Source organism: Crocodylus siamensis, chromosome 4 (assembly GCF_052110815.1).
Source record: "Crocodylus siamensis isolate JL-2025a chromosome 4, ASM5211081v1, whole genome shotgun sequence".
Taxonomy (NCBI): Eukaryota; Metazoa; Chordata; order Crocodylia; family Crocodylidae; genus Crocodylus; species Crocodylus siamensis.
This window is the reverse complement of record NC_143398.1, coordinates 173,850,589-173,867,966: the sequence shown is the minus strand read 5'-3', so window position 1 is coordinate 173,867,966 and position 17,378 is coordinate 173,850,589. Positions and strand designations below refer to the sequence as shown.

The window sequence follows — 17,378 nt, the reverse complement described above, 5'->3', positions numbered from 1 at the left end:
TCGCAGTTAAACAAGCCTTGTACAGAGATTGTGCTCCTAAACTCTGATTCAACAAGGTGTTTAAGTGCATACTGCACTTTCAGAATAGGTTTGTGTCTTATTAATGTTACTTAAGCACATGCCTAAAGTGCTTTGTTAAATCAGGACCTTTTAAGCCAGTTTCTTTACTAGCAGGTACTCCTTTACAAGCGAGGACTGTACATAAAGTGCTTTGGCGCAAAGAAATAGAAAGTACAGATAAATCGACTGCAAAAAATTAATTTCCTTACTGATTTAAGATGAACTCTTCATCTCTTGTGCAAATTTTACACAAACATAGAATTGTTCAGTGAAAGGAGTCAGAAAAACAATGCAATTCCTTTCAACTGTAATGTTTTCCAGAGTGGTATCTAGAGATTTCAACTTAGCTGCTTCATTTTTGGCTTTCTTTTAAAAGTAAAGGCTCCTTCAGTAATGCTGACTGGGCTACTCCATAAATGCTGAGCTAAATGCTCTTGTCATTTGTACTAACGTAAGGCCAGAGGCACTCCAGTGCTAGTGATTCTTTGCATTACAATAATGTTTAGAAGCCCTGGTGGAAATTGGCATCTCTTAATTGACTCCAGTGTAGCTTATCTGACTTTATACTAGCCCAGGGTCTAGCCTTGCAGGTTTCTGATGATCGCGTGTCCCTCTTTTCCATTCAGGTATGGTGGTTGGAGTTTTGGGCTGCCTTTGACTAGTGACCTCCAGTTTGATATCAACCCAGTGCCGGCCAACAGAACACTCACTAAGGTAACTGGCACTGTGGCGGTAGGGTCATGCAAAGCTGCCATAATGCGAATGCAAAGAAGGCATGTTGCCTGATATGATCATCACTTAAAGAGGATGAAGCCAAGTTACCAACCTTGCATGTTTTCGGCACATTTTTTGAGGATTTACCAATACTTGGTGTATCTTTATTAAGACAAAATAAATACGTGGAAGAAAAGATAGAGAAATTGCTTGGCCTCCTCTAGAAAGTGGATGGGCATTGTACATCTGGGTTCCCCCTAGCCTCTGTGATTCTGCTGCACCCCAGGAGGTGGTAAACCTGAATGCATAGCTCATCATCTCCTCAAGCCCTTGCTCTCATCTGCTGCATATTCACTCCAGTCATGGCTCACCTCCAGCATGGTCTATTCAGGCTTCCTGCCCTCTCAAACACCCCATTGTCTTTGTTCTGGGGCACATTTTGCCATCAGACAAGGAATGGATCCAGAATAACATCCATTTGCCCTCTAAATAACGTCCATGTGCCCACTTTTTTCAGTGCTGGACTAGCCATTCTTCCCTGCCATCTAGAAGTACTGGGAGGCATAATGACTTATCTTCTATTGCAAGGGCAAGCTGTCTTTCACTTCCTAGTCACAGAAGCAGCTGTTGCACATTGACCAACTCCCTTCATCTTTCTCCTGGCCATCTAATATAGATTAAAATGCATTTCCTGGCTTCGACAGATTGTCCCATGTTGTGCTATAATGCTGAAAAATGCAACCCTTTTAATTCTTTTGTATAAGCCATGGCTACTAATAACAAATGTCTTGGTCCTCTAGCTTAATGCAGAACCGGACTGTGTACCCCCACTCACATTAGGCAGCTTTTGTGAGCAGACTCACTTGTGAATAGAGTAAGCTGTTAAGGAAAGATAACCCCTTTGGCCTACAAACTGAGTTGGTTTGCTCTGAAAGTGGGCAATAAAGATGGAACCTCACGCTTCCATATTTAGACTAAAGATACATTTACAATCTGTGCAAAAAATGTGGTAATTATGTAATAAGACACAGGTTGGGTTGTTTCTGACTCAGTCCTCATCACCAGAAGCCTTAATTTGCTTATAGTTTGAGGATAATTAAGATATATCTCTGTCTTGGGCTTTTGTGCTGAAGTCCATCTCTGTAGCATCTGAGAGCCTCCCATAGAAAATCAATAGCTATGACAAAGCTCTTAGCGTACTTGGGACTCTCTGGCCCTTAATGTAAAAACTCAGTTTTCCTATTTTGGTTTGGGTTTTTGTTTAGATTTTCCAAGGGGTAAAAGGGAATTCCACCTCCAGGTAATGACCTGACGGTTGGAATATAGGTTGCAATGACCTCTTTATGGACTGAACCTGAAGCCATTGAGGTAATGTGTGGATTTTTCCAAAGTCGTTGTAGAACTGGGGCCTTGGTGAACTGTTTAATTGATAGTGCACAGTACTAAATTAATTCATGGCTTTCCTTTCTCATAGCAGCCACTGGCACTAGCTGTGTTGCTTGGATCCAGACCAAAGTTCTCAGCACCTGACAGCACTAAAGCTTTGGTCCTTACTTTTGGATATCATACCTTTACCAAATGTTTTTAGAATTGCAGTTTTTAAATATTAGTTACAGCAGCATTAATTTGTCCAAACAGAAATCAGCACAGATCTTGGTAATGATCTTCTACTTGCTGTTTTTATCTCCCAATTGAATGTAGGTGTGGTATACTGCAGAGGGGTACCACAGCCTTCCAGCTTATCTCAACAGCCTAAACAACTTCATTCTTAGAGCCAACGTGCCGAAAAATGAATCTTCTAAACAGGGTAGGTACACAGGAATCCTTGAGATCTTTATAACTTCTCCCATTGTTACACACTGAGAAACTCCAGGTTTCTATTTGTAAAGCAAATGATGCAGTGGATAGGCTGGATTCGCTGCTGGTATAAATTGGTGCTGTGTCTATTAACTCCAGAAGTAATTTGTCCTCATAAGGCGCATCCCCATGAGCAGGAATGTATGTTCCCCTGGGACAGCTAGTCGTGGCACATATTTGGTGCACAGCAAGTTACCCTAGGTGGGGTAGAGAAGTCTGAGAGTGTCCCCAGCAGCCTTACCTGGAGTCTTGGGGACTTCCCACGGCTCTAGCAGCAGCGATCGAGGTGCGTGGAGCTTGGTCGGCAACTGGAGCATGGCTCTGGCTGGCCAGGCTCCAGTTTCAGGCAGTGCATGCTGCCTCCACGTGCACCGCCTCGCTTTTTTCTGGCATCTGTTTTTTTTTTTGACACTGGGCTCTCCTGGTGTCAAACCTCCCCCCCCCACACACACACACTGCAAATTAGCAGTGTGGAGAATGCATGCATGTGTGGCACATGAACTTTGCAGTGCCTCAGATGGGTCTGTGGGGCTACAAACCATGCATACGCGCTCATGGGGATGTGCCCATAGGGGGAATATTGGTCCATTGAAGACAGTAGCAAATTTTCATTGACTTCTTTAATGAGGTCATGTTTTGATTCCTGATAATAGTGGTTCATTTCCATTTCCTTTGAAGTCTATATATTACATATATCAAAAGTCTATATCTAGGATCAGTGGACAAGGACCAAGTAATCCCTTAAGCCACTTTCCTTCTCCCACAAAAAGTGAAAGCTTTGGCCTGGTGTTCGACTTCCACAGTGGTATGGAGATAGCGGGCTTTAAATACATGACATTTTTCTGTACAAAAGCTACTTTAGTTTACTGTCAGTGGTGTTTTAAATTACTTAGTTTTAATGATTTTCTTCTCTGAGCTGTCAACAGTTGGATTATGGTAATGAAATATTTGACAGGTGTGCATGTGAAAGAATTAAAAAAAGCCCCAAATTTAAAACACCTCTAAAACAGTATATTTTTGGCAGCATGTGAGCTATCTAGAATCCAGTAGTTATGTGGTAAAGCAAATGGGGTTATCACTTATTTGCAGTTACATCTGAATTGTTTTGCCATTGTGCAGCATCTCAAATTAATCTTTTGTACCACAGTATGCTGTTTTTCACTTATCTTTATTACATGTAAAATACAGACAAACAGATCTGCAGGGAAGACTTACAATCATAATATTATGAGGAGCATGAGGGTATGGACATCAGAACAATTTATTGTAGGTTAAAAGGGTCCATGATAACTGTTATGTGGGCACTCAGGGGCAGGTCTGGGTTAAGGGGGTTCAGTGATGCAGTTGCACTGCCCCTTTGATTCCTGCTTCACCCAAACTTTAAAATCAGCTGCCTGGGAAGGGCAATGGCATTTCAAATCAGGCAGCACTGACTGAGGGAGTCAAATGACTTCATTGCTAATTGTAATCTATCTGATTCCTGCTAATCTCTCTCTACTGCACTCTAGTGCCTCTCCTTTTAATGGTCCTGATGTTCCACTGTTCAAACTATTTTTCCTTCTGCAAATTTTCTCTCATGTCATGTCTCTCACGTTTAATGTCTCTCATCTATATTACATTCTTGCAGGTTGTTTTTAGTTCCAGCTAGGAGTCTTAACTGGGGCGTGGTAATATGAACTCAGGTGTAGAAATGACTGACTATGAAATATTGGAGACACTGTCAAGATGCTGGAAAAGAGTACATTTTGTTTTATGAATCAGAATAAGGGGTGTACATTTAATTTGTTATCACTACAGGACTTATGACACAGTATCTTTGGATGAATTCGACTTTTTGCCTAGTTTGTTGTGTTTTTTAAACTTAATGTATAATCTAGCAAACTAGTGCACATTTCAATACATTTATATTTGTTTTTGCTTTGGTCTACAGCTGAATAATATAGTGCTAGGCCCCTAGCATATTAGTAAAGTGTCCAATTTCTCTTTCAATGGAGAAAAATATGTGTTGTGTTTATATGTGATGCTACACCTCAGCATCTGCACTCCCCTTTTCAAAATCCACAATCTGCCCATGTGCACTCTTACTCTGCTGAAAGCTAAATTGTGGTAGCTTAGTCCTCTTTCACTGACTGGAATTAAACACATTGTACTGGAAAATATTTGACCACTTATTTTTTCCCTGAAAAAGGACCTGGGGGTCAGGATAGACCACAGAATGAACATGAGCCACCAACATGAAGCCATAGCTGGCAGAGTGAATAAAACACTGGCATGCATCTACTGATGCATCTCAAGCAAGCCTAAGGATGTCATCCTCCCTGTCTATTTGGCCTTGGTGAGACCACCACTGGAGTACTGTGTCCAGTTCTGGGTGCTGCTCTTCAGAAAGGATGTGGAGAAGCTTGAGAGAGTCCAAAGGAGGGCCACATGCATGATTAGAGGTCTGGAGAGTGGGTCATATGAGGAGATGCTGAAAGACATGGGACTGTTCAGCCTGGAGAAAAGAAGAAGAAAAGAAGACTTAGAGGAAGCTTAGTGGCAGCCTATCAGTATATAAGGGGTGTATATCAGGGCCTGGGGGAGCATTTGTTCACCAAGGTACCCCAGGGAAGATTAAAAACAATGGACACAAACTGCTTGAGGATCACTTCAGATTGGACATAAGGAGAAACTTTCTTTGCTATTCAAGTGCCTAGGGTCTGGAATAGACTTCCCCCAGAAGTGGTACAATCACCTATTCTGGAGATCGTTAAAAAATAACTTGATGCACACCTTGCTGGGGTCATCTGACCACAGCAGTCTTTCCCGCCCAACTGCAGGGGTGCTGGACCCGATGGTCTCATGAGATCCCTTCTGGTCCCTAACATATATGAATCTATGCTTTTACTGCATCTATATCCATATGGGTTGTGGGTGCCATGGGTGAAACAAATGAATACTAATAAATGACAAGACTGATAATGCCCATATCCCACTAATAAACCCATATAAAGAGTGGGAAAAATCAAATGAATTCATGAGGAAAACTCAGGAGGTAGCATAAGCCTAGTTTGAAATATAATTGAGGAACAAATTCTGTGTGGTATCTTCTTAAAAGCTAAAGCTATTTGTTGCTGTGACAAATAAATGACAGTTTAAGAACCATTGAAATGGCCAGATAAAAGTGCATTGTCATTTCAGCAGTTTGAAAGAGGTGCCAGTCATGCTTTTGAGGTTTGACTTGGACTACGTACATTTTAAAAAACACATAAAAGTGCTTTTTACCCTGTCACTAAGCAAATCATAATAGCATTCGACTTATGTATATTGTACTTCCTTTTTTCGAGCCTGACAAAAAAGTATTGAAATGGAAATTTTGACTTCTAACCTAAGCTGCAGTAAAGGAAAAATGGCTTTATCGTAAAGTATTAACAGATTAGCCAGACTATGTCTTTTTTTATTTTTTACAGCACGAAACATTTTCTCATTGTTTGTATGTCTTTATTAGCAGCCTGAGATTTGTATTTCATCCTGCCAAAAAAGAATCATTGCTCTTTAGTAACAGTTGTTTTATGTTCTTTAAAATGAGCTGCAAGTAAAATCTCACTGTTTTATCTGTTTTGGTGATATGTGCTGACTATAGCACATCGTTATATAAAACTAAGGCTAGGGTCATCCTCCCCTGTCCATAGGGGATAACACCTGGGTATAACTATTCAGCAATTTCCTCATGAGACAAGCCCCAAATACAGACACCTATGCTGATCTATTGGCACCCAGCTGAAAGTAGCCTAATTTTCAAAGGTGTTGAGTGTTATTAGTTTCTTTAGAATTTAACAGCAACTCTGGGTTCTCAGTATCCATTTGCAGAGAATGGGGGCACTTATTTAAGCAACAAAATATGGATTTAAGCATCTAATTTTAGGCCCCTTTATTAGAAAATATTAGTTTGACCTCTGTCGGGTCCAAAAGTTATGGAAGCTTGCTCTAGCTTCTATAGCACATTACTAGGTTTTGAAACTGGGTGAAGTTCCTCCTTTTCTTGTATAACACTGCAAAAGTCTATAGGACAAAAATGGGAAGAATGAAAAGGGTTGACTAAAGGTACGAACAGATGTCACATTTGTCCCTGGAGAAAGTCCCATGATTATACAAATGTAAACATCCATTATCTTACCTCTAGTCCCTCTAAAATGTGTAGGATAAAGCATACTATGGCCAGCTACAGACTTTACAAATAAATCAGTATAAATGATCAGAAACTAATCTATACCTGTAGCAGAAAACAAGTTGGACACACAGAGACTGGTTTAAAAATGGTAGACCCTGGTTTAAGATTTGCCGCCCCTCCTTTCCTCTCCAGCAAGAGGACAGATGTACGTTCTGTTCACTATCAATCTAAACACTGCTTACAGAAAATCACTAACTTAGAATGATTCTGCCTCAGGGTTTTTGAATGCCTGTAACTAGCCTAATCGTTTTTCCCAGGTTATCTAGTTGTACATCAGTATGATTGTTGTGGCTCATTCCAGGCAGGGATAAGCCTGTCAAGCTGTGTGCTCTTGGTGGCTGCTTACCAGGAAAGGAGCAGCAATACAGCTTTAGAGGGCTACACTGGGACGGGACTGTGTAGCACCAGTTTTAGTCCCAGTCAGATCCCAGGACAATCCCAGGTCAGATGAGATTTCTGTTTGTAGCCTGAAGTCCCACCAGAGCCTGATTGTCATAGGTGGCTTACCATGACCACACATTCTACCCTGAGGGGTGATGAAGCTGTAGATACCTCATAAAGGACCAGGTTGTCTTTGTCTTGCATGTTCTATGATGATTGAAACCAGTGCAATGCTGTTTGTTGAGGGTGGAAGCATTTTGAAGCAGTTTTGTACTTGCTTTATACAGCTACAAACAATGATTTGAGGTGCATGATAATGTAGAATCAGGCCCTTAGTCTTATTATGGCTGGATCAAATCTCTGGAGATATTACTGTGACAATCTCAAGTGCAGCATAAACCACCACCTTGTTTTTTAACAAAACTGTTAAAACTCTGAATCATTAGCTGAGATAACAAGCAAGTCTTCATGCTATGGGGTCATAGAGTAGAGAATTCTTGAACACTTTTCTCCTTCATATGCCTTATGATTGACAAGCTCTAACATAAATCTGAGCATGATTTGGTTGAAGAAATACACTTCAAATGTGCTCTGTAACATAAAAAAAAGTGTTTGATTAACTTTTTATTTGCATCACCAGCATTTCTATTTTTTCCACAAGTCTCCCCCTGCTGGCTACTTTCATGAGAAATACTTTCCTCCACTACATATTCCAAAGAAATTCTAGATAGCGTGCTTTCCAAACAGGCTATTAACAATTTGCCAATCTCACAGATGAATTATGGAGAATACATGTCTACAATAAAATAGGGCCTCCTTGACCCCCACAATATAAATGAAAAACTCAAATTATTTGGAGGGCTGCATTCCCTGTTTCTCACTTGCCAGTGGGCCTAACTGCTCTGACTGCAGTAGAAAGGATTCTGTTCAATTCTGAGCACACTGGGGCTCTAGCTATTACCTTGGGAAGCCTCACCACTGTGACCAGAGCCTTGGCAAAAGTCTAAAAGCTACATGGTCTGGCTCTTCAGGCCGTATTTGGCTAGATGTTTGACATCCTTGATTTGCACCAAGAGTTCCTTAGCCTGCACTGGGCATACAAACAGGCTACCATGAGGCAAACTAGGGAGCGAACTTACAGTGGATCTCCTGTTATGTGGTAGCTGCCCATGTGCATGCTCTTATCCCATGATATATATGGGAGAACAAAGCTACCATGCATTACTGTGGTGTAGTTGATGTACTTCCAGTTAACACCCTAACATCTTACTTGTCAATGTGTCCATTTCCTTTGAATTTTGAGATTAGGTCTTTAGCTTCCTGGATTACACTGGCTTTGGTAAGATTGGGGGTTTTAATACATTTGTGATTTGCCTTGTACTTTTTACCTCAGTGCAGTGGATCAATATATGCTTGTAAACAAAGCAAAGTTCTTGGTGTGATAGTAACATGTTTACAGCAGGATGCTATACTTTATAATGAAATTATTGAGACCAGACTTTTGGACAATCTCTGTATTCTGTTTAATGGTCAGAGAACTTCTCTCTCTCATTTGATCGTCACACACCTGTTTTAATAGATCTGGTTAAGAGAGACCTGCATTTTGCATTGGATCAATACCCAACATCTGCCTGATACCCAACTTCAGTCCAATATCTGTGCGGGGCTAAATTTTAGACAGGTTGGGTCTGCACTTCTTTCTAGCTTCATGATACAGCTTTGAATTAACTTCTGTCCTTGTGTTCCCATCCATCGATCCAGTAGCAACAAAAATCCAGTATTCATCAAATAATATCTTGCACTGATTCAGCTCGGATGGTCTAGTATTCACCAGCTCTTTGACCACAACTCCTTTGCATGTAGCCACAACACCTGAGATTCCCAATCATTTCCCATGCAGGTAGTAGCCATGCTCAGGATTACTTAGCTTCCAAGATCTGATGGATTAGTCTGGCGTGGCTGATCTCAGTAGTAATTTCCTCATCAGGAAGTAGGCCAATTGCCTTCAAAGCTGCGCAGATTATTACAGGAAGCTTATTTTGGTTTCTACTGAAAGGTTGGATTCCCAATAGAGAATGTGAAAGATTAATGTGCAATTGGTTATCCAAGACTACGCTGGTCAGATATGGTGCAGATGATCCATATGGGCAAAAGTTTATAATGGAAACATGACACAGCATAGTACTTGGTAATTATAGGGCAAGGGCCATTCTGACTGGTAGCATGTAAGTTAAAGTGCTGACACTAATCTATCTAAATGCTGAATCATATGGACATACAGAGGGCTTAGATCACCCAAAAATGGAGTGCCCAATCTAAGTTAGTGTTCCTGAGTAGGAAACTAACTTAGATTGAGCTTGGGTTAACCCATTCTCACAAACACCTGTATACACTTCCAGCACAGCCCAAGGGCTTGAAAAGCTCAGCTGCTCACCCCACCCTGGGGCTGCACTATTCTCACCTCAACCTTAACTAGGCTATTTTTAGCCCCCTACTACCTCTCAGAAACCCACCAAGCCCCCACAGTGGATCTGCCAGCCCCTGTGATCCTGCCAATCTCACCCAGACCCACCAACTTCCCCCCCCCCAATCCCACCCCTCCCCCACGTCAAACTACTTATACAAGTGTCTCTGAATGGTTCCCAGCACATGCCATTTCTGGTTTACGTTCACAAAGCTTGAACTGAGCTGCTTTATGCATACATTGGGTACAGTGGATGTCTGTTCACACCCTCAGTCTTTCTGTCTTCCTTGGAAATGATGATAATGCTTTCTTCTTGTCCAGTACACCTCTGACTTGAGTGTAGTGACACTTTAGCTAATGGTTATCAAAGTTTTGAAGCTAAAAAGGATTATGGGCCCAATTCTTGGCTTTTTGAAAGCACTCTCAGATGCCACTAAGTGGTGCAATGATTTTGTAATTTTCTAGCAACTTTAAGCTAAATATTTCAGACCTGTAGTGGGCCACTGAGCATGGACAAAATAACTAGCAAAATAACTCCCTACCTTCCGGTAATGGTGCCTTTCCAAGGAAGTTGAGTTGATAAGGACATCCTTTTACAGATGGGGAAGCTGAGGAACACAGAAGCTAGAGCCAGGATTTTCAGATGTGGTCTCTGATTCCAAAAGCTGCAGTTTTGGGGCACCCAAGTATAAACACTTTAGGCTTAGATGTAGCCTTATTGAATGCTGTAGCATGATTCGCATTTCAAGTTAAGCACATGCTGAATCTAGGCCTCAGGACCTGATTTTCAATTTTGCTGAGCATCAACAGTTCCCTCTGTCTGTAGTCAGAACTATATGTGGGTCCTGAATGTTGGCCCTGTCTGAGGCACTTTACCTGTTAGCAGCCACTTATAATCAGAAGCACATCATAAATGAGTGGCAGAGTGAGAGGCAGGACCCCATGTCCCTGACTTCCTCTCCTTCTCCTTCAACCACCACATCCTGCACAACTGCCAGCCTACACAGCAACGAAGAAGTTGGTCACACACATTTTAAATTATTGTTCTTCTCTTCATAGGTATTATTCTATCAAGTCATCCATATCCTGGAGGACAGGATCCAGAACAAGTAATGTAAGAAGATTCATTTGACTGATACCTACCACTCTGAGCCATTTAGTTACAAAAGCAAAGCATCTATCTGGAAATCATGACATATCTGAAGTATTAAGTAACTTCAGAAGATCAAATTACTGTTTTCATAAAAAGCGGTGTCCTCCTTGCTACAGAGCTCATGCTTTCCCCCAGAACTGCTTCCCAAGTACCTTACAAATCTGGGGGCATTTTAGACATAGCAGCAATCTTGGGGCATTGCTATACCAGTGAGAATAATATGTTTCCTTTATGCCTTTCCAAAGAGTAAGAGTCCAGTATCACAGTGTAAGAGTCCAGTCCTACAAATTTTTTCCACTAGGCATAATGCTTAATAGCTTATTAGCCTGGGCAGACACTATATCTGGAAGTATTCAGGGGATCAGGCCATTATTCCTGTGAAGTATGAATAATGTCAGTGAAATAAGGAGGACCACATTGTTTTACTTACTGTATGTCTGTCTTCCCCTTTCCTCCTCAGGCTCAGCAGCTTACTTGATATCATCATTTCAATGTTGCTTCTGACTGGCTACTCAATCACAACAGCCAGCTTTGTGCTATATGTGGTAAAAGAGCATCAAACCAAAGCTAAGCAACTGCAGCATATTTCAGGCATTGGTGTGACAAGCTATTGGGTGACTAACTTCATTTATGATCTGGTAAATAATTCATATTTTTATATGCATTCTGTGCTGAAAAATCCCCTGTTCTGTATTTAATGCTTGTTACATAGACTTATTAATATTATTACTGCAAGAGTTATGTAGTAATTGTTCTCAAAGGAATTACAGACTATTAAACACGAACTGCAACACTAGATATTGCTAGGCAATGGAATTTCTTCCATCTTTTGTATGTGCACTCAACTCAGCACATTTATATGAGATCAACATAACAAAGGTGAAAACTTGGTTTAATCTTTAATCTGTAGGCAACAAGCTGAGATTCTCACCTGAATCCAGCAACAGGAGTGTTTAAACGAAGTGCATGAAGCATCAAAAGATTCGTGAGAAAATCCTAATGGTTACTAATGTTAGGAATATCTTCAGCAGTTCAAGGGAATGCCACGAAAGAGAAAATTTTCACCCAGTACAGAGATCTCTCCTACTTCCTAGTTGTTTTTGTGTCAGAAGAATTTGATCCCTGTTTCCTGTTAAGGTTTTTTTCCTCATATATTTTGAAGATGTGGTCCATATTGGGCAAACATACCTATGGGAATCTACCACAAGGACATGTTAGTGAAGCCCATCTGAATAAGATATATCATAGCACCCATTAAGCACAGCCCCCCACCCCCCCACTCCAAGTACAGACTTCTTTTCAAGTCCTGGTGAGCCACTACATTGAATACATTTTGACGTCTTAATTCCCATTAAGAAGTCAAAAGCTGTGCCTTTCTTTCCCATTTCCAATAATTTCTATTTCTTCATCAGCCTTAAATGTGTGGCAAACATCACCAAATGAGGCCCCATACTATTTGACCAGAACTCCTCGGTCACCCCATCTCATCCTGGTGCATATGATTAATATGGTTTCACCCTCCATGAGGTGGAGCCAGACCAGGTTGCCCTGTGCCTCATCTGCATATAATTTTTTGGAGGATCAAGAACATCTTGTTCTAGTAGTGAGTGGGTGGCTAATTACCACATGGGTACCACCTTAACTGGGGTGGCGGGGGAGGCATATGGAGTACACGGACATAGTGAACAGGGCTGAGGTATAGGGTCACCATGGTTTGAAATGCTGTTGACTCTGGTGGGGCTCAGCTCAGTGGACTATATGGTAAATCATGAGCCTTTACAGGGCCAAGTGAAATGGCATGATCACAATTCTAACAGAAAAGGCAACAAGCATTTTTCAATCACATTTTTTACGGCATTTTTTGCTCACACTCCATCATGTTCAAGGCATGTTCACAAAGGGTTAAGGGAACTAATTTACAAATCTCATTGAACTTCATAAGTAGGTGGCAGTCCTACCTGCCTACGCCTCTTTGAAAACTCATGCATGTTTTCATGTTTCTCCATTTCAGGGCTTGTGTTGGTTCCTCCTTGCAGCCCTATAAATGTATTCTAATTATTATTATTGTTGTATTTATATTATAATTATGACAATAATACCCTCTTTTAATATCACTTCACAGGCTCTTTTTACAGTTCCTGCTGCACTTTCAACAGGAGTTATTTCAGTTATCCAGATACCTGCCTTCTGCAACAATAATAATTTGTTGGCTGTATTTCTCCTTCTATGGATGTTCGGGTAAGCGTGTAACACAGTTATTTGAACATGACTTTGCAAAATGAGAAATTGCTTATTGCAGCCTCCTATGATTTGGAATCCAAAGCAGAGCGGTAAGAGTTTTCATTTTGTCTTCAGTAAGTCCCAGAGGACAGCCTGACTATTTAGTCTTTAAAACAGTGGTAAATTGAGGCTTGCATGCTTATCCTAAATTTTTACAGGGACAAGCTGAAGCAGATATGTTAAATCAAATTTTCAAGGTCAGAGACAGCTGGAACTATAACTACTGCTGACTGGAGTTATTTAGATTTCAGAATATAGTGACATCTTTTTGCAAAAAGTGTATCTTACTTTTTTAATCAATATGGTTGAACTGTTTAAATTCGATGTTGTTGATGATAGTACTACTGCTGCTGCTAAGGACAAATTTTTTTTCTTCAAACAGCTGTATCTAATTCAGTTTCTGATTTCCAGTCTTGTTCTCACATAACATTTTTTTTATCAGAGTTAGGATTTAGCAGATAAATGTAGTGGTGTAACAGCAGCAGAGGGGGATGAACTTTTCTTGTTTTTTTTTCCTTTGTAGTACTCACCCACTTCAAATTAAAGTCTTTGAGACCTGGTCCACAGCTAATTCTGTTGCAGAGTTTCACTTCCATGAGTACCTGTCATCAAAAGTTTCCCTAAATTCCATCAGAAATGCTTCATTTTTTTTCTTTCTCAAACTTCTAAGACACAGAAATCAAATCATGTCCCAAGCAATTTTAGCAAACTGTGTATAGTTCCCAAGTCAAATGCTCCAGTGTGCGCTTGTTATCAGTTTCACCAAATACCTTGAAGTCCTTTAATATTCTGTGTGTCATTGGCAATGTCTAGGTATGCAACATTTTCATGGATGTACTTGCTGGCTGGGCTCTTCAAAGATGTAGGAATGGCTTTCATCGTTTATGTTTGTATCAACTTATTCTTCGGCAGCAATACCATCATTACACATTCAATTGTGTTTCTGCTTTCCCAAGAAAATGGTTCTGATCAGGTAATAGTCCCACTTTATGCTCTCATTAACTCTTAGAAAACTGATTGGTTGCCCAGTAAAAGTGCCTTAAAGCCTGAACCAAAAGTTAATGAAATCAATATGGGCATGTCCCCATCAGCGGGAACATGTGTTTCTGTGGAGACAAACGGCAGCAGCACAACGTGTGCGACTGCTTCTTGTCCCCAGGGAATGCCCACACCACGTGCACTCGGGCACATGGCACATTGCCCTGGGTGGGGTAGGAGAGGCTGGGGCCAGCAACTATGCTTTTGGGTGGACCACTACTAAGACGATCTGGACATGGGGCAAGTTGGATCTTTACTTTTTCATGTAATCCTCTCTCTGGGGTTAGGAACAAAAAGTAGAAAGAGAGACAGGGAAGAAAGGACATGTGGGAGAAGGGCAAGTAGAAATCAGCTGTGTATGGGGAACTAAGGCAGAGAACTAATTCATGTATTTCATGGTTGGATGGGGAGCTGAGGCACTGTATAGCTATCTTAAGTTTCCCCAATACAAATCACTGAGACGACCTACTAGACTTCAGTGCTTCAAGTTTTAAACCACGCTGCATTAACCAGAACACTAATTAACTGTCATCCAAATGGGACACGAGTACTTTATACAATGACCTTATTTTCATATAAAGGAAAAGTGATGGGGAGATGCCGATATTTCCTTAAGTTAAGCACTGCTCTGGAATAGAACTGCTTCCAGAAGGCCTTTAGGAATCATCTTTTCTTTGGGTTTCTTTTTGCTTTTGTTCTTCAGGGTGGGGAGTTGATAAAGATCAAAACTTTAGTGAAAAATAAATGGAATAGCCCCAAATGTCAGAGTGCCTGTTTACCAAACCCTTGGTTATATGGCACTTATTGTTGTGTGATCAGGTCACTATGGAACTACTTTCACTCCATGCTAATTTATTGCATACCCACATGTCACTTCAGCAGGCTTTGTTGCTAGTGTAAAATAATGACAATGTGCAATAGTTCTTTGCTGCTAAACTGAGCTTTTTTGTTTGTTATGAGTTAGCTGGAAAAACACTCAAGCAGTTACCTATACTGTTTCCTCTTCCATGGCTGTGGCGGTATTTGCCAAAATGGAATTGATGTGTTATAGGGATAAGCAGGGTTTGAGTATCCCTTGGGTCCTTTGGGGTTCCTGAAGGCTCCCTGCATCCTCAGTGAACAGAGGGATGAAGCCACATGTCTGGCTCTCATAGCATGGGTTCCACACTGGTTATCTGCTGCTAGGAAGATTCCCCCCATCGTGAAGAACTCCAGCATACAAACTTACCCACCTTGTGCCAGTGTTGCACTGCCATGGGGGTTCCTTACAGAAAGACTGTCCCAAGCCATAGCCTCAGGTTATTTTTGTGACTGTTGCATGCTACGTGAGCAATACAAGCCCACCGTAGTATAAGCACCAAGGACTAGGAAATATAATTAGTGGGTGTTCATTGCAAAGGATTAGATTTTGAAAGCAGCTGGGGAGGGGTAATAATATCTAACTCTGAACAACTTTTTACCATTTCTCAGCTTTGCAGCAGTGAAACAAACCATTTCTGGACCTCTTTACTGTTGATTTATGTGTGCTCTACAATCTTTTTAAAGTATTACACTGAATAAAACCAAAGTGCTCATTAGTATTTCTCTTCTTTCAGGCCTTGTATGATCTTTCTGAGACCTTGAGGCACATTTTCCTGATATTTCCACAATTCTGCTTTGGATATGGTCTGATTGAAATGTCCCAGATGCATGCACTGCTTGGCTTCTTAAAAACCTATGGAGTGGATCTCCCTGACAGAACCTTTGAGCTGGATATGACAAGTTCTAAACTGCTTGGCATGCTTATCCAGGGCACTATTTTCTTTGCAATTCGGCTCTGGATCAATGATGGAACAATTCAGAAACTCTGGTACAATGTATTAGAGTAAGTAATATCTGGGTCCCTACAATGAATATAGATTGAAACAGGAGTTGGTGATTGTCTTAGGATCTGTCATCATCCTCAGTTATTTTAAGTACCCCCGTAAATGTTCATTGCGCTTTGCAAACACAGAGTAGACTATGTCCAATGACATAGATGTGTAACATATTGGTGACCCTTAATTTGTGGTGCACATCCCTTTCACAACCCTTAGGAATACTACCCATGTGCAGGACAATTCCCTCAAAAGAGAAGGAAATGAAATAGATTATTCCAATCCTTGCTTATGCTTGTGGGTTCAAAGAACAAGCCTAGCCAAATATCCTCATTCAATGTTAGAAAGGAGACTCAAAGGATGTTATTTCAGGTCTCCTGGATGGACATCCAGATCTATTGGATGTTGATGAATCCAAGCTGACTTGGGTTATCTTCGGGCATGTGCTGTTGTCCAAATTGTAATTGTTAAACATTGTTGCCAAACCTATTGTAAAGCTGCTACACAGAAGTGCTGCACAGAAAAGCAAAGCTTGGCAAAGAGAAAACACTTATTTTTAAGCTTCCTATACGGATTACCAAATAGTGGAGAGTTTTAAAGTTAATAGTACTGAAGGATATAATGGGATATAAAACTTCACTGAAAAGACGCTGCATGCCCTGCATAAATAGATGCTAATAATGTGTTGTCTGAGCAGGTGAATTCACTTGTCTCCCATTCCCTTAGACTCCTGTTTGACAGAGTACATGGCAAGCCGCCACTTCTGCTGGAGACAGCTGATGAAGATGAGGATGTCCGGGGTGAAAGAGGACGGGTTGAGTCTGGCAAAGCAGACTTCGACACAGTGCAGCTCCAGAATCTCACCAGGATATACCATCTTCCTCACAAAAGGATTGTGGCGGTCAAAAATGTCAGCGTTGGAATCCCGGCAGGAGAGGTAAGCAAACAGGCTCAAGTAGCATCAGCTTCTCCCACAGAAAAGAAAATGGAGCAGTGCAAGAGACTGAAAATATCCACAGAGCTATTAATTTATTCTCTTCACAGCCCCTGCTTAAGACTCAGCAAATCCTGCTGACATGGCTAGGTGAGGGACTCAGATTATTGCCTACTGCACAGTAACTAGCACCCTTCTTTTCTTTCCTCAGCTTTTTTTGTTGAGAATTATAGCTTTTTGTTGAGTATCATTTCTTCTTTCTATAACACTAGTATCCAGTGGCCTCAGTTGAGGTCAGGACTCCATTGTGTTTAAACACACAGTGAGAGACGATCTGTCTTTCAAAGGGCATGTCTGCATAGCAGGCAGAGGGCTTATTCACAGCACCCTGTCCACCCACTCTATGTCAGTCCTGGAAAGAGATGAAGAGG

General features: G+C 41.1%; 1 protein-coding gene across 1 annotated transcript in view; it reads left to right on the top strand.

Annotated features, from left to right (window-relative positions):
- The window catches only part of ABCA12 (ATP binding cassette subfamily A member 12), a 131,431-nt gene that overhangs the window by 100,587 nt on the left and 13,466 nt on the right, over positions 1-17,378 (top strand). Inside the window, 8 exon segments of the mRNA XM_090044936.1 lie at positions 687-774; positions 2,476-2,581; positions 10,746-10,800; positions 11,300-11,477; positions 12,962-13,077; positions 13,933-14,092; positions 15,753-16,021; positions 16,740-16,950. Of these exon segments, the coding sequence (XP_089901062.1) occupies positions 687-774; positions 2,476-2,581; positions 10,746-10,800; positions 11,300-11,477; positions 12,962-13,077; positions 13,933-14,092; positions 15,753-16,021; positions 16,740-16,950 (1,183 nt within the window).